At 42.3% G+C, this 21,929-nt stretch overlaps 1 protein-coding gene across 1 annotated transcript; it reads left to right on the forward strand.

The window, feature by feature from the left end:
* Positions 1–24: 24 nt before the first annotated feature.
* On the forward strand, positions 25–21,829 carry OXA1L (OXA1L mitochondrial inner membrane protein). Its single transcript, XM_059913830.1, has 10 exons — positions 25–131; positions 574–735; positions 18,349–18,562; positions 19,798–19,941; positions 20,196–20,281; positions 20,470–20,634; positions 20,833–20,937; positions 21,025–21,187; positions 21,275–21,355; positions 21,442–21,829. Exons 1-10 carry the CDS (start codon positions 69–71, stop codon positions 21,567–21,569), a joined length of 1,311 nt encoding a protein of 436 aa, XP_059769813.1. The 5' UTR covers positions 25–68; the 3' UTR covers positions 21,570–21,829.
* The last annotated feature ends 100 nt before the right edge of the window (positions 21,830–21,929 follow it).

Genomic DNA, 21,929 nt, shown 5'->3' on the forward strand with positions numbered 1-21,929 from the left:
AGGGCCTCCTCCCGCGAGGCTGCGGTTCTGAGTGCGCAGACGCGAACGTAAGTCCTCTTCCTGGCAAGATGGCGCTGGGGTTGATGTGCGGACGCCGGGAGTTTCTCCGCCTGCTACGGCCCCAGCGTCAGGTAAGGATGCCCCGGAGCCGAGCGCCAGGATGCCACCCTACCCCTGTGACCCGAGCCAGGAATGACTCGTGCTGTGGGCATGAGCAGACGCTGATCTGCTCACCGGGACCTGCGTCTCGTGACCTCGGGTCACATGAGGACGCGGGAGGGTTCCGTTCCCGACTCCGCGGGTTCAGCAGCCTAGTATCGTGGTCTGTTCCTGGGAACAAGCGTCACCCCTTCTAAGGAAACCTCAGCCTCAACCTCTGGGCCCCGGGGTGGGTCTGCGGTAGCTGAGATGCAGGACTCACAGCTTGCAAGCCTTGAGGCTCGCAGTCTGAGCGCGGGGAGTAGAATGTGCTCACCTGTGGTAGCTGGCTGCTTGTCTGGCGGGGGGCGGGCCGTGAGCATAATGAGCGAGTTCACCCGGTAAAAGGATTCCATCCTCCTTTTACCCACTCAGTTCCACAGCGTCGCAGGGCCCTGCCAATGGCCCCGGAAAGCGCTGACAGCGAGGCTCCGGTTCCCAGCCGGCCGCTGCTGCGGGCACCCGCACTGTGTCCTCCTCGCGGCCCCAGGCCCCCGGGGCCTCAGTACCACTGCCATCTCTTTTGCAGAAGCCCAGGTAAGAGACGTTTCGCCCCTGCAATGTTAGGAGTGGTGCTTCTTTCTGATTTGTTTTTATTTTGCTTTGACTTGGGGGAGGGGAATGTGGAGCAGAGTTCTTGTTCACACTCCACCCAACTCGCCAAAAGATAGCATCTCTGCTTGGGAGAGATTTTCAAATCAGTGGGGAAATTATTGAGAGCACAGGAGGAAAGATTTACGTTATGTACTAGGTGTTGTTTGCCAGAATGGTGGCAAGCCACTGATGGTGATATGAGATGTGATTCTGTGTGTGTATTAGAAAAATTATAACTTGCATATCAAGTGTGGACAAAGAATGTCACCTGCTATATCAGTAAACAAAGGATGTTGCGGCCTTCAGCCACTGCAGCCACCCCCAACCGTGCACCCTGACGGAATTCAGGATGGAGAAACAAAACTGGCCCTAGATAGTTAAGGTACATATCAAAGGAATGATTTCAATAAGCCCAAACTCTTGCATCTTTCCATACTTAGAAAAGCACTAAATTCATTAACTTGAGACATCTGGTTTTTATTTAATTAGCAGTAATTTTTTGGTGTTTGACTACCTGGTTTTTTTCTTTTGTTTTGTTTTGTTTGCAAAAACTCCTGTACATCCTGGCTCCTCCCTTACCTCTTTGGAACATCCCTCAGAGCTGAGAGGTTGTATCCTGGGCTTACGTCCTCAGTAATGCCCCAGATAACACACAGTTCTCAACGTTTAGGTCGTGCATTTTTTTTCAGTCATAGCCTGGGCTACCAACGAAGGGACCCAGAGCAGAGTTTTCCCCTTCACCTGAAATCTGAGGAACTGGAGCCTTGGTACCGGCAGAGGCCTCTTGTACCCATCTGCCTCCTCAGAGAGTCCAGACAAATTTTGGTGAGTCTCTCCTGGTTCTTGGATCTCCCACTTATTGCTTGATGATCCTGAGTTTTATTTGGCAGTGTCTAATAGGCACCTGGCTGCGCAATTGAAAGATACTGGGAGTTACTCAGTTGAGACACTCTGAGTGGTCTGGACTGGGTGATTAGCTGAGAAGCTGGCCTAAAGTTTTTTCAGAAAGCCAGCCTCCAATTAACACCCTGCCAGGTTTTTGTACTTACATTTACAAGTATGTACTTAATTGGTAATTAAAGGAAACCTTGCCCTGAAAATGGCCAATAGGGGCTCTTTTTATTTCATATGCAGTTAAGTTAGAGAAAGCCAGCTTGATAAAACATCTTTTCTTTGTTTCTTACAAAGAAACAAAAGCCCTTCTAGGGAACTTGCGTTTTTCTCTGTCTTTGAAATGTAAACGTTCTACCTGATCTTCTTGCGCGTGCGTGCGTGCGTGTGTGTGTGTGTGCGTGCGTGCGTGCGTGCGTGCGTGTGTGTGTGTGTGTGTGAAGTTGGTCTCTGCCATCCGGAAAGTACATATATGGTGTACGTTTGGCAGCCAGTTGAATAGACTGAGATTCTGAGCAGTCTTTTGTCTGAGTGCGCCAACTCTCAGGGACTTAAGTCATCTTAATCTTCGTTGCGTCAGCCTATAACAAAGACCTTTAATTTCTTAGACTGTTTTTTAGGAGTAAACTTTCTAGATCTTGTGAAGGCTACATCCTTTGCACTCTCTTGTGGGGATGCTTCTTGCATCTTATTGGTTTGAGTTGTAATTAAAATACCACCTATCAATAGCCATTGGATCCTGTAAATTGGACAAACTTCTAAATTGGTAAATTTTTAGAGAGCTGTCATAAACAGCTGTTTTATTGGTACCTATAAAAAAACAAATTAGAAAGTGGATACACACACACAAAATAGTTAACCTAAGAACTCCCTTTAGTTTAAAAAAAAAAAAAGGGTTTGGGAAACCTTATTTGTGGTCTCTGCTTCCCCTCAGAGGGTCTTACAAATGCTAATAAAAACATTGAAGATAATGTTAATGAGGCTGATTAACAGGGAGGTTAAAAAAAAAATGAAGGGAAAGTCTAGAGTCTTCTTCCCAACGAGGTGGAAATTTTAAAGGAACTCATCCCAAATGGATAAAGAAATCTTTAGATGGCTATTAAGAAATGAGATAAATAAAACGGATGTTAATAGGGTTAAAACAAAAGGTTTTGGTACAACACTACCTGAGGTTGGATGGACCAATGTTATTGGTCCCCAACATTAAAGGGCCCCAAACAAGTCCACTCTATTTACCCCAGTGTAATGTGCGTGTGTGTGTGTGTGTGTGTGTGTGTGTGTGTATACTTTTTCACCCCTTCTAAAGGCTATAAGAAACTTACACTGCGATACCTGACCAGCGATTGCTTGAGGCCACAGGCCAATTGGTCAAGTTAAAAGATTGACAAAAGAGCCTGAGTCCCTTGGCTCAACCTCTTACTAGGGACCCCAGAGCCTTTTATACAAAAATAGATTAAATGATTGGGAAAAAAAGGAAGTTTCTGGACTCCTTTTAAGACCAAAGCTTGTTCATGGGATCCTAATGGAAACTAAAGTTAAAGGTATAGAAGTTGATAGACTTGAGATAAAAATTTATCAAAATTGGTATATTTAAATGGACTTTATGTAAGATGGTTACATCTCTTTTGCCTAATTATACTGTAGGGTAGATATTATGTCTCACTGGGGAATGCTTCCCCTGCCTGGTATTTATTATAAGACAGGGCATATAAATCTGCTCCTCAGACAATATTAATTAAGCGTACTAAAGGAAACCAGTAGGGTTACCAGAGCCTGAACAATACAAAGTAAAAACTGAGAGCTAATATTCCGGGGTTAATGAAAATAGTAATAGAGATTTGCTCTGGGTCTAACTGGTACACTCAGAAAGAGGGCCTTTGTTGAATGCCTTGTCCAAACTTTTCGTTTTGTTTTGTTTTAATGTCTTGCATTTCTTTTTTTTTTCTTTTTTTAAAAAAATTATTTATTTATTTATTTTTGGCTGTGTTGGGTCTTCGTTTCTGTGCGAGGGCTTTCTCTAGTTGTGGCAAGCGGGGGCCACTCTTCATCGCGGTGCGCGGGCCTCTCACTATCGCGGCCTCTCTTGTTGCGGAGCACAGGCTCCAGACGCGCAGGCTCAATAATTGTGGCTCACGGGCTTAGTTGCTCCGCGGCATGTGGGATCTTCCCAGACCAGGGCTCGAACCCGTGTCCCGTGCATTGGTAGGCAGATTCTCAACCACTGCGCCACCAGGGAAGCCCCAAACTTTTGAAGACATGATAAATTGAACCCTAAGAACTCTTGGTTTTCAGTTTAGTCGGAAATCTCAGTGATATTAAAAAAACAAAGAAAATACAGTTGGGCAAATCAATCTTTTAGTATCATTTAGGCAACTAACCAGTTCTTTGGGGAATTAAAAGCAACTGTCTTTGTCTTGAAAATCTCTACAAATCAGAAATGTAAATTCAGCCCACAAAGACCTGAGCCTGAGCCTAATTAGCTCAATCAGGTAAAACCTGAAACCAAAGAGGAAAGGCCTTTTAAATTCAAACCAGTGGAAAGGCTCCCTCACCCAAAATCTAGTTCGTACCCTCCTTAGGGTTTATCAAGGAGAAATACAAATCTTAAAAGTCTTTTCCACAAATAGCAAAGCCTTAGTCGTCTGAGCGAATGAATTTAATTTATTCCAACTGTTATTTATAAACTAGTAAGTTTATATTGTAATACCTGATTCATAGCTAAATTTTTTAAGTGAAACTATGAGATCTCTAGTTTTGTCTGTTTACGTGTGTGTAGACACGTAGTGTAGTCACTACCTCTGGATATACTCTCTAAATTTATAAAAGACCTCTATTTAATTGACTTAAAAGTAAGCGGTTACGAATTAAATCTTTCTAAATATAAAGGAAACTGGCCGGAATGAATTTCAGGTTCATGTGATCTAGGAAATATTCAATATTAAATTAATATCTGGTGTTAAAGCTAGTTTAAGCTTGCTGGTTTAATCAATACAGACATTTTTTTATTGTACCTAGGTTTACTGAAGGTCAGTAAGTTCATGTTATTTCTGTTGCAGAGTTGTCAGCAAGAAAAAAAATTAACTTGGTGATATTTTCATAAGTTATAAAATCCACAAGCCACAGGGTGCAGCAAAAAAAAAAAAAAAAAGGTAAATGAGGTACGAGTTGTCAACTGAAGAAAACTACACAACTTAAGAGTTGAGAATTGTGTTTTATTTGGGGCATTACTGAGGACTTAACTAGGATACAGCCTCTCAGCTCTGAGGGACTGTTCCAGAGAGGTAAGGGAGGAGCCAGGATATATAGGAGTTTTGCCAAAAAAAAAACAAAACAGAACAAATAGTCGGAACATCAAAAGATTACTCTTAATGAAAGAAAAACCAGATGTCTCAAGTTAATGTGTTTAGTACTTTTCTATGTAACAAAAGATGCAAGAGTCTGGGCTTTTTTTGGCGGGGAGGAGTGCTTATTGAAATCCTTCCTTTGATATGCACCTTAACTATCTAGGGCCAGTATTCTGTTTTTCTCCATCCTGAATCCCCTCAGGGTGCACCCTTGCAGGTGGCTGCAGTGGCTGATGGCCCCAACATCCTTTGTTTACTGATAAGACGGGCAACATTCTTTGTCCTCAGTGCCTCCTCTTGGTCATAAATTAGATCAATGTTTTTGGGAGGCATTCCATGACCAATTTTGTCCCACATTGCTAGGAAGACACATTCCTAGATGAGGGAAAGATTCTGTTTATAGGCCAATGTGTTGATTTTTGGAGTAGGCCCTGTTCATAATCTAAAATTCTCTGGATCACCTGTCTTACTCATCTATTAGGATCCAGGAAATGTTTTCCCTTGTTGCTTCTTCCCATATCTAGAGTTGCACTATTACAATTATTCTATGTAGAGTTACATATATGGTCAACTGTCTCAAGACTTTTAGTCATGGTTACACATTGTGTAATACAAGAGACAATCTTATAAAATAGACAGGAGGGGGCTTCCCTGGTGGCGCAGTGGTTGAGAGTCTGCCTGCTAATGCAGGGGACACGGGTTCGAGCCCTGGTCTGGGAAGATCCCACATGCCGCGGAGTGGCTGGGCCCGTGAGCCACAACTGCTGAGCCTGCGCGTCTGGAGCCTGTGCCCCGCAACGGGAGGGGCCGCGATAGTGAAAGGCCCGCGCACCGCGATGAAGAGTGGCCCCCGCTTGCCGCCACTGGAGAAAGCCCTCGCACGAACCGAAGACCCAACACAGCCAAAAATAAATAAATAAATAAATAAAGTAGCTATAAAAAACGCAGCTTAAAAAAAAAAAAAAAAAATAGACAGGAGGACTTCCCTGGTAGTCCAGTGGTTAAGACTCCGTGCTTCCAGTGCAGGGGACACGGGTTTGATCCTTGGTCGGGGAACTAAGATCCTGCATGCCACACGATGCGGCCAAAAATAAAAATAAAATAGACAGGATACATACTATAGCTAGTAACGTTAATCAGATCATAGTACAGCAGAGAGAAACACAAGGCATAAACAATTTGGAAAAAAAGAAAACAAATTAAAATAATGATTAGTATAAATAGTTGTAATCTGGTCACACAATAAACCATCAAGTCAGGACTTCCCTGGTGGCCCAGTGGTTAAGAATCCGCCTGTCAATGCAGGGGACATGGGTGTGAGCCCTGGTCCAGGAAGATCCCACATGCCGCGGAGCAACTAAGCCCGTGCGCCGCAACTACTGAGCCTGCGCACTGGAGCCTACGACCCACAACTGCTGAGCCCACGTGCCACAACTACTGAAGCCCACGCACCTAGAGCCTCCTCAATGAGAAGCCCGCGCACCACAACAAAGAGTAGCCCCCTGGGGCTTCCCTGGTGGCGCAGTGGTTGGGAGTCTGCCTGCCGGTGCAGGGGGCATGGGTTCGGGCCCTGGTCTGGGAGGGTCCCACGTGCCGCGGAGCGGCTGGGCCCGTGAGCCACAACTGCTGAGCCTGCGCGTCTGGAGCCTGTGCTCCGCAGCAGGAGAGGCCGTGACGGTGGGAGGCCCGCGCACCGTGATGGGGAGTGGCCCCCGCTCGCCGCAACTAGAGAAAGCCCATGCACAGCAACGAAGACCCAATGCAGCCAAAAATAAATAAATTTATTAAAAAAAAAAAAAAAAAAACCATCAAGTCCACAGGAGAGCCAGCTGGAGAAGCCAAATTCTGGATGGATCAGGTAGAAAGATAAATGTTTCATCTTTGTTTACAAACGTATACTTTATCAACTTGCTTTAGATCATAGCCTAAGAAGAAAGGTTTCCTGGAAAACAAAGATTGAAAGCCAGTATATTTCAGAAAATTATAAATCATATTTATCAGTTCATTCAGTCCCATGTAATTAATTGCTGTTGATCTGGATGAAGTCATCAAGTTTTTCATTAGAGTTTTGTAATTTCTTACCCAAGTTAGTGGTATGATCTAAAAGTTATCAGAAACTTACATTTGTCAAAAAGTTCTTTTTATTTATTTATTTATTTATTTGGCCGCGCCGCGTATCATATGGGATCTTAGTTCCCTGACCAGAGATCGAACCTGCGCCCCCTGCAGTGGAAGCACGGAGTCTTAACCACTGGACCCCCGGGGAAGTCCCAGAAAGTTCTTTTTATGAATCTTCTTGAAGATCTTCATTTTATAAAAGCACCAGAGTAAAACAGTGGTTATCTATAAACCACAAAAGACTTAAAATGGCATGGTTAAAGATCTGGTTACAATAGATGGCTAGTGGGAAGCAGCCGCCTAGCACAGGGAGATCAGCTAGGTGCTTTGTGACCACCTAGAGGGATGGGATAGAGAAGGTGGGAGGGAGATGCAAGAGGGAGGAGACATGGGGATATATGTATATGTATAGCTGATTCACTTTGTTATAAAGCAGAAACTAACACACCATTGTAAAGCAATTATACTCCAATAAAGATGTTAAAAAGAAAAAAATCTGATTACAGTGTAATTGACAAGAAACTTGGATATTTCTGTGATGTACAGCATTTTAAGATAATAACTAGAATTATGACTGATAACATTATGCCAGGAGTTTTAGGAATTCCATATAAATTTTGGAATAGCTATATTAATGACATTTACCCATACAATATAACCTAAGGTTTGTCTCCAATCAGTTGACAATATTTCTCAAGTAATTTAAACATACCACATAAGCCCACGTTTAAATTTGTCTCTGAGATGCCTCAGGGTTTCTTTGAAGCATCCCAGAGTTAGCTGGAGGTTAAAATAACTTTAGTTAGAATTTGTTACTTGTAAGCTTGTCAAAAATATCAAAAAGGTTTCAAAACACATGGTCACATAGGATCATAGGTCACTGTGAAACAATACTTATTCACTTAACCAAAGTGACAAAAGATTTCAAAAACAAATACAGATCCTTTAAAGGGTATGAACTAGATTTTGAGTGAGGGAGCCTTTCTAGCAGTTTGAGTTTTAAAAGGCCTTCTTCTCTTTTTTCCTTGGTTTCAGATTTTACCTGCTTGAGCTAATTAGGCTCAGCCTCAAGTCATTGTGAGCTGTGTTTATATTTTTGATTTGTAGAGATTTGCAAGACAAAGACAGTTGCTTTTAATTCTCCAAAGAACTGGTTTGCCGCTTAAATGATATTAAAAGCTTGATTTGCCCAACTGTATTTTCTTTTATTTGCTTTCTTATATCACTGAGAAGATTTCCAACTAAACTGAAATTCATGAGTTCTGTGTTCTAGAATTTTAGGGTTTAATTTAACCATGCCTTAAAAAGCTTGCATAAGACATTCAACAAAAGTCCTCTTTCTGAGTTCACAAGTTAAATCCAGAGCAAAATCTCTATTATTATTTTTATTAGCCCTTGAATATTGCTCCCAGTTTTTATTTTATATTGTGCAGGCCCAGGTAACCCTGTTGGTTTCCTTTAGTGTGTTTAATTATATTTCCTGAGGGGCAGATTTATACGCCCTGTGTTATATCAGGCAAGGAAGCATTCCCCAGTAAAACATGTCTTTCCCATAATATGATTAGGTAAAAGACATGTAACCATCTTATATAAAGCTCATTTAATACCAATGTTTATAAACCTTTGTCTCCATTCTTTCAATTTTTATACCTTTAACTTTAGTTTCTATTAGGACCCCATCAACAAACCTTGGTTTTATAAGGAGTGCAGAAACCTTTCTTTTTATGCTGACCATATAAAATAGTATTTTTGTATAAAAGGCATTGGGGGACTTCCCTCATGGTCCAGTGATTGAGAATCTGCCTTCCAGTGCAGGGGACGCGGGTTCAATCCTTGGTCGGGGAACTAAGATCCTACACGCCATGGGGCAACTAAGCCAGTGTGCCACAACTAGAGAGCCCGCGAGCCACAGCTACTGAGCCAACGCGCCACAGCTAGAGAGAAGCCCGCGCACCGTAACGCAGATCCTGCATGTTGCAACCAAGACCTGATGCAGCCAAATAAATAAATAAATATTTTAAAAAATAAAAGGCACTGGGGTTCCCAGTGAGGGGCTGAGCCAAGGGACTCAGACCCTTTGTAAATCTTTTTTTTTTTTTTTTTTTTTTTTTTTAGTATTTATTTATGTTGCCACACACGAGATCTTCGTTGCAGCATGTGGCATCTAGTTCCCTGACCAGGGATCGAACCCGGGCCCCCTGCATTGGGAGCGCGGAGTCTTAGCTACTGGACCACCAGGGAAATCCCTGTCAATCTTTTAATTTGATTAATTGGCCTATATGTTGCCCCAAGTAATTGTTGGTCAGATATCTCAATGAAATTTTCTTCCAGCCTTTTAAACATACATTTTTTTTTTTTAGTTGGGATAAATAGAACAGACTTGTTTGGGGCCCCTTAATGTTGAAGATCAATGGGAATCCCTAAAGGGGGCTAAAGCCCATCCAACGTTAGGTAATATTGTACCAAAACCTTTTGTTTTAGTCCCATTAACGTCCATTTTATTTATTCCATTTCTTAAAAACCATCTAGAGACTTTTTATCTTTTGGGACAAGTCCCTTTAAAATTTCCACCTTGTTGGGAAAAAGTCTCTAGACCTTCCCTTCAGTTTTTTCTTATTTCCCTGTTAATGAACCTAATTAACATTATTGATTTTTATTTTTTTTAGCATCTGTAACACCCATTGAGGGGAAGCAGAGACCAGGAATAAGGCTTCCCAAACCAGTTTTTTGTTTAGTTTAAACTAAAGGAGTTCTTAGGTTAACCATTATATATATTTTTCCACCTTCTAATTTGGTTTTTCCATGGGTCCCGATAAAACAGCTGTTTATAATGAGACTCTCTAAAGATTTACCAATTTAGAGTTTTTCCAATTTAAAAGACCTGTCATCTGGCCATTAATGAGATATATCTTAATTGTGAGTCAGACCAATGGGACGGACGAAAGAAGCATCCCCACAAGAGAGTGCAAAGGGTGCCACCTAAGCAAGATACAGAAGGTTTACTCCCAAAAATAGCCTAAGAAAGTAAAGGCCTTTGTTGTACAGGCTGACGCAGCAAAAGTTAAAATGGCAAAAAGCCCCTGAGAGTTCGCACAGTCAGGAAAAAGACTGCTCAGAATCTCAGTCTGTTCAGTTGGCTGCAAAATATATGTACCTTCTGGATGGCAGAGACCAAGTTCTCACAAAACACAACACACATACTCACTCGCACTCGCACACTTAAGAAGATCAAGTAAAACATTTACATCTCAGACACTGGGAGAGACTTGCAAGTTCCCCCAGAAGGGCTTTTATTTCTTTAAGGTCAGAATTCTGAAAAGATGGTTTATCAAGCTGTTTCTCTAACTTAACTGCGTATGCAGTAAAAGAGCCCCAGGGCTTCCCTGGTGGTCCTTCCTCGCTTCTACTGCAGGGGGTGTGGGTTTGATCCCTGGTCGGGAAAGTTCCGCATGCCGTGAGATGCAGCAAAAAAAAAAAAGCCCCATATGGGCTATTTTCAGGGCAAGATTTCCTTTAATTCCCAATTAAGTGAGTACTTGTAAGTATAAGTTTTGTACGTACATAGACTTGGCGAGAGTGTTTAACTAGAGGCAAAGATGTTAGGCCAGCCTCTCACCTAATCACCCAGTCCAGACTCCTTATTGTCTCAACTGAGCAACTCCCAGTCTTTCTACCTGGTTTCCCCAGTAGCTTTCAACTGGGCAGTTAGACACTGCCAAATAAAACTCAGGATCATCAACCAATAATCAGGAGATCCAAGAATCACCCAAATTCGTCTGGACTCTCCAAGGAGGCAGACAGGCCCAAGAGGCCTCTGCTGGTACCAGGCCCTGGATCCTCTTACAGTTCGAGCAAAGGAGAGAGTTCTGCTCTGGGTCCCTTCGTGGTCACCAGAATTGTTGACTGAAAAAAAATGCACAACCTAAAAGTTGAGAATTATGTTTTATTCAGTGGTCTTGCTGAGGACTTAAGCCAGAAGACATCCTCTGAGATAGCTCCGAGGGACTACTCCGAAGAGGTAAGGGAGGAGCCAGGATATGTAGGAATTTTGCAAAAAAAAAAACCAGGTAGTCAGAACATCAAAAGATTAGTGTTAAAAGCCAGACATCTCAAGTTAATGAGTTTCGCACTTTTCTATGTGTGGAATGATTTAAGAGTCTAGGCTTGTTGAAATCATTCCTTTGATATGCACCTTAACTGTATAGCACCAGTATTGTTTTTCTCCATCCTGAATCCCCTCAGGGTATATAGTTGAGGGTGGCTGATGGCTTGATGGCTTGCAGCATCCTTTATTTACTGATACGGCAGGCAACATTCTTCATCCACATAAGACAGGCGATCCAGAGAATTTTAGATTATCAACAGGACCTGATCCAAAAATTAACAAATTGAGTAGCCTATCAGCAGAATCTTTGCCTGATCTAGAATCAGCCTTCCTAGTGCCATGGGACAAAATTGGTCATGAAATGCCTCCCAATTGTTGGTCCAGTTTATGACCTAGAAGGAGGTGCCGAGGACAAAGAATGCCACCTGCCATATCGCTAAACAAAGTATGTTGGGGCCATCAGCCACTGTAGCCACTCCCAGCACTGCACCCTGAGGGAATTCAGGATGGAGAAACAGAATACTGGCCCTAGATAGTTAAGGTACAAATCAAAGGAATGATTTTGATAAACCCAAATTCTGGTGTCTTTCCATACATAGAAAAGCACTAAATTCATTAACCTGAGACATCTGGTTTTTATTTAATTAGCAGTAATTTTTTGGTGTTTGACTACCTGGCTTTTGGGGTTGTTTTTTTGTTTGTTTGCAAAAAACTCCTATACATCCTGGCTCCTCCCTTACCTCTTCGGAACAGTCCCTCAGAGCTGAGAGGCTGTGTCCTGCACTTAAGTCCTCAGTAATGCCCCAAATAACACACAGTTGTCAACTTTTAGGTCGTGCATTTTTTTTTCAGTTGACACAATTTATAATTGTATATCTTTGATTATAACTTGTATATCCCTGATTTCATGGACATTAATATTTCTCAGGATGAGACCAAGTAGATATTTTTGATCTTAAAAACTGAGTTGTTTAAAGAAAAATTATAGTAGTTTCAGTGTATGCAGAATCGTGCCAGTGATACTCGAATGACTGAAGTTTGGAAAATGCACAGATAACTTCCCAACATGAAGGAGAGTCATGAAGTCTTATTTTGAGTAACTTATCTTTCTGCCTAGAGGGGGAAATAAAATATCCTTTTTTAAAAAATATGAGTGGGAATATTTACTTAGAGTAAGAAATCTTTACAAAGTAATGGTTTTTAAAAGCTGACAAATACCACAAGCATTAGAAAATCCAGGAAAATAATGTATTTTTTTTTTCTTTTTTTTTTTTTTTTTTTAATGTCTGAAACATTTATATTAACATATTTCCATACATATTTCCATACAAATACAAATATAAGATTTTTAGAAATTTCATGTAATGTCTGAAACATTTATATTAACATGTTTCCATACAAATAACCCAATGAAAGTTTAGTATTAGTTGTTTTGTTTGGTTTTTTATACTGCAGGTTCTTATTAGGCATCAGTTTTATACACATCAGTGTATACATGTCAATCCCAATCGCCCAATTCAGCACACCACCATCCCCACCCCACCACAGTTTTCCCCCCTTGGTGTCCATATGTCCATTCTCTACATCTGTGTCTCAACTTCTGCCCTGCAAACTGGCTCATCTGTACCATTTTTCTAGGTTCCGCATACATGCATTAATATACGATATTTGTTTTTCTCTTTCTGACTTACTTCACTCTGTATGACAGTCTCTAGATCCATCCACGTCTCAACAAATGACTCAATTTCGTTCCTTTTTATGGCTGAGTAATATTCCATTGTATATATGTACCACATCTTCTTTATCCATTCGTCTGTTGATGGGCATTTAGGTTGCTTCCATGACCTGGCTATTGTAAATAGTGCTGCAATGAACATTCGGGTGCATGTGTCTTTTTGCATTACGGTTTTCTCTGGGTATATGCCCAGTAGTGGGATTGCTGGGTCATATGGTAATTCTATTTTTAGTTTTTTAAGGAACCTCCATATTGTTCTCCATAGTGGCTGTATCAATTTACATTCCCACCAACAGTGCAAGAGGGTTCCCTTTTCACCACACCCTCTCCAGCATTTGTTGTTTGTAGATTTTCTGATGATGCCCATTCTAACAGGAGTGAGGTGATACCTCATTGTAGTTTTGATTTGCATTTCTCTAATAATTAGTGATGTTGAGCATCTTTTCATGTGCTTCGTGGCCATCTGTATGTCTTCTTTGGAGAAATGTCTATTTAGGTCTTCTGCCCATTTTTGGATTGGGGTGTTTGTTTCTTTGATATTGAGCTGAATGAGCTGTTTATATATTTTGGAGATTAATCCTTTGTCCGTTGATTCATTTGCAAATATTTTCTCCCATTCTGAGGGTTGTCTTTTCGTCTTGTTTATGGTTTCCTTTGCTGTGCAAAAGCTTTTAAGTTTCATTAGGTCCCACTTGTTTATTTTTGTTTTTATTTCCATTACTCTAGGAGGTGGATCAAAAAAGATCTTGCTGTGATTTATGTCAAAGAGTGTTCTTCCTATGTTTTCCTCTAAGAGTTTTATAGTGTCCAGTCTTATATTTAGGTCTCTAATCCATTTTGAGTTTATTTTTGTGTATGGTGTTAGGGAGTATTCTAATTTCATTCTTTTACATGTAGCTGTCCAGTTTTCCCAGCACCACTTATTGAAGAGACTGTCTTTTCTCCATTGTATATCTTTGCCTCCTTTGTCATAGATTAGTTGACCATAGGTGCGTGGGTTAATCTCTGGGCTTTCTATCTTGTTCCATTGATCTATGTTTCTGTTTTTGTGCCAGTACCATATTGTCTTGATTACTGTAGCTTTGTAGTATAGTCTGAAGTCAGGGAGTCTGATTCCTCCAGCTCCATTTTTTTGCCTCAAGACTGCTTTGCCTATTCGGGGTCTTTTGTGTCTCCATACAAATTTTAAGATGATTTGTTCTAGCTCCGTAAAAAATGCCATTGGTAATTTGATAGGGATTGCATTGAATCTGTAGATTGCTTTGGGTAGTATACTCATTTTCACAATGTTGATTCTTCCAATCCAAGAACATGGTATATCTCTCCATCTGTTGGTATCATCTTTAATTTCTTTCATCAGTGTCTTATAGTTTTCTGCATACAGGTCTTTTGTCTCCCTAGGTAGGTTTATTCCTAGGTATTTTATTCTTTTTGTTGCAATGGTAAATGGGAGTGTTTCCATAATTTCTCTTTCAGATTTTTCATCATTAGTGTATAGGAATGCAAGAGATTTCTGTGCATTAATTTTGTATCCTGCAACTTTACCATATTCATTAATTAGCTCTAGCAGTTTTCTGGTGGCAGTTTTAGGATTCTCTATGTATAGTATCATGTCATCCGCAAACAGTGACAGTTTTACTTCTTCTTTTCCAATTTGTATTCCTTTTATTTCTTTTTCTTCTCTGATTGCCGTGGCTAGGACTTCCAAAACTATGTTGAATAATAGTGGTGAGAGTGGACATCCTTGTCTCGTTCCTGATCTTAGAGGAAATGCTTTCAGTTTTTCACCATTGAGAATGATGTTTGCTGTGGGTTTGTCATATATGGCCTTTATTATGTTGAGGTAGGTTCCCTCTATGCCCACTTTCTGGAGAGTTTTTATCAGAAATGGGTGTTGAATTTTGTCAAAAGCTTTTTCTGCATCTATTGAGATGATCATATGGTTTTTATTCTTCAATTTGTTAATATGGTGTATCACATTGATTGATTTGCGTATATTGAAGAATCCTTGCATCCCTGGGATAAATCCCACTTGATCGTGGTGTATGATCCTTTTAATGTGTTGTTGGATCCTGTTTGCTAGTATTTTGTTGAGGATTTTTGCATCTATATTCATCAGTGATATTGGTCTGTAATTTTCTTTTTTTGTAGTGTCTTTGTCTGGTTTTGGTATCAGGGTGATGGTGGCCTCATAGAATGAGTTTGGGAGTGTTCCTTCCTCTGCAATTTTTTGGAAGAGTTTGAGAAGGATGGGTGTTAGCTCTTCTCTAAATGTTTGATAGAATTCACCTGTGAAGCCATCTGCTCCTGGACTTTTGTTTGTTGGAAGATTTTTAATCACAGTTTCAATTTCATTACTTGTGATTGGTCTGTTCATATTTTCTATTTCTTCCTGGTTCAGTCTTGGAAGGTTATACCTTTCTAAGAATTTGTCCATTTCTTCCAGGTTGTCCATTTTATTGGCATAAAGTTGCTTGTAGTAGTCTCTTAGGATGCTTTGTATTTCTGCAGTGTCTGTTGTAACTTCTCCTTTTTCATTTCTGATTTTATTGATTTGAGTCCTCTCCCTCTTTTTCTTGATGAGTCTGGCTAATGGCTTATCAATTTTGTTTATCTTCTCAAAGAACCAACTTTTAGTTTTATTGATCTTTGCTATTGTTTTCTTTGTTTCTATTTCATTTATTTCTGCTCTGATCTTTATGATTTCTTTCCTTCTGCTAACTTTGGGTTTTGTTTGTTCTTCTTTCTCTAGTTTCTTGAGGTGTAAGGTTAGATTGTTTACTTGAGCTTTTTCTTGTTTCTTTAGGTAGGCTTGTATAGCTATAAACTTCCCTCTTAGAACTGCTTTTGCTGCATCCCATAGGTTTTGGGTCGTCGTGTTTTCATTGTCATTTGTCTCTAGGTATTTTTTGATTTCCTCTTTGATTTCTTCAGTGATCTCTTGGTTATTTAGTAACGTATTGTTTAGCCTCCATGTGTTTGTCCTTTTTACGTTTTTTTCCCTGTAATTCATTTCTAATCTCATAGCGTTGTGGTCAGAAAAGATGCTTGATATGATTTCAATTTTCTTAAATTTACTGAGGCTTGATTTGTGACCCAAGATGTGATCTATCTTGGAGAATGTTCCGTGCGCACTTGAGAAGAACGTGTAATCTGCTGTTTTTGGATGGAATGTCCGATATATATCAATTAAATCTATCTGGTCTATTGTGTCATTTAAAGCTTCTGTTTCCTTATTTATTTTCATTTTGGATGATCTGTCCATTGGTGTAAGTGAGGTGTTAAAGTCCCCCACTATTATTGTGTTACTGTCGATTTCCTCTTTTATAGCTGTTAGCAGTTGCCTTATGTATTGAGGTGCTCCTATGTTGGGTGCATATATATTTATAATTGTTATATCTTCTTCTTGGATTGATCCCTGGATCATTATGTAGTGTCCTTCCTTGTCTCTTGTAACATTCTTTAATTTAAAGTCTATTTTATCTGATATGAGTATAGCTACTCCAGCTTTCTTTTGATTTCCATTTGCATGGAATATCTTTTTCCATCCCATCACTTTCAGTCTGTATGTGTCCCTAGGTCTAAAGTGGGTCTCTTGTAGACAGCATATATATGGGTCTTGTTTTTGTATCCATTCAGCCAGTCTATGTCTTTTGGTTGGGGCATTTAATCCATTCACGTTTAAGGTAATTATCGATATGTATGTTCCTATGACCATTTTCTTAATTGTTTTGGGTTTGTTTTTGTAGGTCCTTTTCTTCTCTTGTGTTTCCCACTTAGAGAAGTTCCTTTAGCATTTGTTGTAGAGCTGGTTTGGTGGTGCTGAATTCTCTTAGCTTTTGCTTGTCTGTAAAGCTTTTGATTTCTCCATCAAATCTAAATGAGATCCTTGCCGGGTAGAGTAATCTTGGTTGTAGGTTCTTCCCTTTCATCACTTTAAGTATATCATGCCACTCCCTTCTGGCTTGCAGAGTTTCTGCTGAGAAATCAGCTGTTAACCTTATGGGAGTTCCCTTGTATGTTATTTGTCGTTTTTCCCTTGCTGCTTTCAATAATTTTTCTTTGTCTTTAATTTTTGCCACTTTGATTACTATGTGTCTCGGCGTGTTTCTCCTTGGGTTTATCCTGTATGGGACTCTCTGCGCTTCCTGGACTTGGGTGGCTATTTCCTTTCCCATGTTAGGGAAGTTTTCGACTATAATCTCTTCAAATATTTTCTCTGGTCCTTTCTCTCTCTCTTCTCCTTCTGGGACCCCTATAATGCGAATGTTGTTGCGTTTAATGTTGTCCCAGAGGTCTCTTAGGCTGTCTTCATTTCTTTTCATTCTTTTTTCTTTAGTCTGTTCCGCAGCAGTGAATTCCATCATTCTGTCTTCCAGGTCACTTATCCGTTCTTCTGCCTCAGTTATTCTGCTATTGATTCCTTCTAGTGTAGTTTTCATTTCAGTTATTGTATTGGTCATCTCTGTTTGTTTGTTCTTTAATTCTTCTAGGTCTTTGTTAATCATTTCTTGCATCTTCTCAATCTTTGCCTCCATTCTTATTCCAAGGTCCTGGATCATCTTCACTATCATTATTCTGAATTCTTTTTCTGGAAGGTTGCCTATCTCCACTTCATTTAGTTGTTTTTCTGGGGTTTTTTCTTGTTCCTTCATCTGGTACATAGCCCTCTGCCTTTTCATCTTCTCTATCTTTCTGTAAAGTTCAAAAAAAAGTGTGCATTCCCAATGAACCAGAAATTCATCTCCTATAATCCTCCAGTCCCGGCTCCGCTAGGCCCGAACCATTTCCCAGCTGCGGCAGAGGCGGCGCCGGGCCTGCACCTTCACCGGACGCGCATTCGAACCCGCTCGGGGGGCGGCGACAGACTGCCAAGGGCGAGGAGCTCCGGGCGGCGGCGGGGGTTCGGCAGGTCTCGAAAAGCGCAGGCGGCGGCGGTGGCGACGCACCTCACACAGCACAGGCGGAGGTTCCGCCCCGCTCCATGACTGTCGAGCTCAGATCGGGACGGCTGGCTGAGGAGGCAGGGGCGGGCTGACGAGGACCTGGCACCGGGATCCCCCGCCCCATCCGCTGGCGGCGGCAGCGACGGCGCTCGACTCCCGCACCCAGGACAGTGACTGACGCAGCGGCCGCGCCACCAATAATGTATTTTTTAATTGACTTCCTGGCATAAAATGTTCTTTTTGAGCTTTGAATTCTATGACAGTGTAGGCTACCCTGGGAGAACGAGAAACAGGGAGTCAAGAGAGTACCCCAGTATCGGTTATCATAAGAGGGACCTCGATTTCTGTGTGTGTGTCCCCCCCTCCCCGAATATAACGCCTGGCTTTTTTTTTTTTTCCCCTCCTTTTTCCCCACAGGTTCAGGCCCCTCCGGTCATTCCTGCAACTCTCCCACCTACAGCAGTACCTGAGGTGGCTTCTGGAGACACTACAGATACCATCCTGGCTGCTGCAGAACAGAGCTTCACTGAGCTTGGGCTGGGGTCATACACCCCAGTGGGACTGATCCAGAACTTACTGGAATTTATGCATGTTAACCTAGGCCTACCTTGGTGGGGGGCCATTGCTGCATGTAAGGGGGATATATCTTGTACAACAGTAGAGGAAATGGGGGCTTAGGGTTAGAACTTTATTTATTTATTTTTGGCTGCATTGGGTCTTCGTTGCTGCGCGCGGGCTTTTCTCTAGTTGCGGCGAGCAGGGGCTACTCTTCGTTGAGGTGCACGGTCTTCTCATTGCAGTGGCTTCTCTTGTTGCGGAGCACGGGCTCTAGGCACGCGGCCTTCCGTAGTTGTGGCATGCAGGCTCAGTAGTTGTGGCTCATGGGCTCTGGAGTGCAGGCTCAGTAGTTGTGGCGCACGGGCTTAGTTGCTCCGCGGCATGTGGGATCTTCCTGGACCAGGGCTCGAACCCACGTCCCCTGCATCGGCAGGTGGATTCTTAACCACTGTGCCACCAGGGAAGCCCTGTCCCTTGGCTTTTGCGACAGTCTTTGTAGATTTTCTTCCTGTTTTTCTGACCACACCCTCCCATCTCCATTGCTCAGTACTCTACCTGCCCCTTTAGTGCTGGGATTCCAGGTTCCATCCTTAGCTCCCTTCTCTGTCCACTTCACACCATTCATCATAATGTTGATAAAGCCTAAACCTGTATCTCCACCTGGTCTCTTCTCAGCCCAGGCCCACTTGCTTACCCACAGATACCATCAACTAAATAAATATTTGTTGAAATGATCAAGAAATGTGAAGTGTAAGAAAAATAGGAGGGAGCTAAAGCAGTAGGCCACCAGATTACCTCCTACTGCAGGCAGTTCTAGGACAGTGGCTTTCAAACTTCATTCCTGGGAGCCCCAGAGTTCTGTAAAAGTGCTTCTGAGCAAAGTAAAGGCCAGAGCTTGAACAATCCTATAGTCAGACTACCTCCTCACCCAGGGCAGCTTGATTTTATTTGTTACGTATATTGGGGTTACACTTAGAGTTGGGGAAAAAAGGAGTCCATTGATCATAGAAAAGTTTGGAAACCATTGACCTACAAAAGTGGCTTCTGTCACCTTTTTGTTCAAGGAAACAAGATTCCCGGTCATTTGCCTAGAGAAGTTAATGCCAGACTTTTGACGTCAAAGCAGAAGACTGAGCCTCGAAGGAACTAAGTCATACCCGTACCCTTTGTTTTGGGGCCCTTTGGGCATGAGTCACAGGGTGGAAAAGTCTGGGCTAAGAGCCCCTTTCAGTGAGGACCTAAAAACCTTCAGCCTTCTAGCTGCAGAATGGCTTGAATTTCACTCCAGTCTTAGTTCGTGTTTTCCAGGTACAGTCCTTGCCCGCTGCCTGGTGTTTCCTCTCATCGTGAAGGGCCAGCGAGAGGCCGCTAACATCCACAACCACTTGCCAGAGATTCAGAAGTTTTCCACTCGAATCAGAGAGGCCAAGTTGACAGGAAACCACACTGAATGTGAGTCCGTTGCAGAATGAGCATGGGTGAGGACCACATTTGCGCTTTCCCTGACATTCAGCTCAGGTTGGGGGAGCAGCCTAAATCAGGAGTTGCTACAGTTGAGCAAGTTCTAAGATTTACCTGCTTCTTAGGCCTAATGCTTCCAGTGACTGGCCAGGGTCAGTTAGAAATCTCATGGGCCAGGTGATGAGGATGGTCACCTCCTCCGACCTAGCTGTTAGCCCAACCGTTAGCTTCTGCTCCCTTCACAGTTTACAGGGCCTCCTCGGAGATGACGTTCTACCAGAAAAAGCATGATATTAAACTCTTTAGACCTCTCATTCTACCTCTGACTCAGGTGAGCAAAAAACATTTCCCTTCTTTAACTTCATCAGAACCAATCAGATTACTCCTCTGTGTTTCCCATGCCCTAGACCCCCAAAAAAGCATGTGGTGGTGATACTATGCTACATGGGTTTCAGTAATGGAGTAATTAAAATGTCCCTTCTACTAAAGGGTCCTGACACTGTTTATCCTGTGTCATAGGCCCCGATCTTCATCTCCTTCTTCATTGCCTTGAGAGAAATGGCTAACCTTCCCGTGCCCAGCCTGCAGACAGGTGGCCTCTGGTGGTTCCAGGATCTCACACTATCTGACCCCACTTACATATTACCTCTGGTGGTCACTGCTACAATGTGGGGTGTCCTTGAGGTAAGCCCAGGTTCGCCGAGTGCCAGGCCTGCAGAATGGGGAGTGAGGGGAAAGTAGTTGTATAGAATGGTCATTCTTCGCTCCCTGGAGAAATAGAGTTGATGGGTAAGAAATCTGAGCCACATTCAACTAAAATTGCCATGCATTTACTATTCTTCCCCTGCCTCTTTTTTTTTTTTTTTTTTTTTTTTTTTGCAGCTAGGTGCTGAAACTGGCATGCAAAGTTCTGACCTTCAGTGGATGAGAAATGTTATCAGATTGATGCCCCTGGCAGTCTTGCCCATAACTATCCATTTCCCCTCGGTAGGTAATGGCTTAGGGGCTGGCTCCAAGTCTCCCGGCGAGCTGACCAGGGACGCAGCTTCTGAGTACCTTCTCTTCCTTCTCCAGGCAGTGTTCATGTACTGGCTCTCCTCCAACATGTTTTCCCTGGGCCAGGTGGCCTGCCTCCGTATTCCAGCTGTACGCACTGTACTTAAAATCCCCCAGCGTGTTGTGCATGATGCAGACAAACTACCTCCCCGGGAAGGCTTCATAAAGAGCTTCAAAAGAGGTAAGGGCCTGTCCTCTGTGAATAGGACCCGGGGAGAGTGGCCTAGAAGTGGGTACAGGACCAACTGCCTTACTCCTTTTTACACAGGCTGGAAGAATGCCGAAATGGCACATCAGCTACAGGAGCGTGAACGACGCATGCAGAATCACTTGGAACTAGCAGCCAGGGGTAAATAACCCTTTGCAGGCTAAATTCTGTCATTTGTTTCTTCCTTTCCTTTGTTCATCGAGATTGGTTTTCTCTTCTTCCCCCAGGTCCCTTACAACAGACCTTTACCCACAACCCTCTGCTACAGCATGGAAAGGATGGACCTCCCAACACCCCCAATAGCAGCAGCAACAAACCAAAGTCAAAGCATCCCTGGAGTGACACACTTGGCTGAACTCTCTTCCCTGCTCATACTGGCAGGAACTCTCTCTCTTCAGAGACTCAACCTTAGAACAAGAATCGATGCTGGGTCCTTGCCCCAGACCTAGAAACTGTGGGACATGTTGATGTTCATTTTAAAAGTGGATTCCACTACAGACTCTTCCACCTAAGTGTGAAAGAACACTTGGGAGCCAAGTGATCTTCCCATCCGCTGAGTTAGTAAACCTCTGTACTACATGCTGCTCCCTGACACTTATTAAACAGGGAAATGGATGGAGTGCTTCAGAAAAAAGAATAGGTTGGGTGGTGATTGTTCTTGCTGGCCCATGCTCTTAGGAGGCGTCTCAGTGTTGTAAACCTGGCATTAAGGGCT

The sequence above is a fragment of the Balaenoptera ricei genome, chromosome 2, assembly GCF_028023285.1.
Source record: "Balaenoptera ricei isolate mBalRic1 chromosome 2, mBalRic1.hap2, whole genome shotgun sequence".
In the NCBI taxonomy this organism is placed as follows: domain Eukaryota; kingdom Metazoa; phylum Chordata; class Mammalia; order Artiodactyla; family Balaenopteridae; genus Balaenoptera; species Balaenoptera ricei.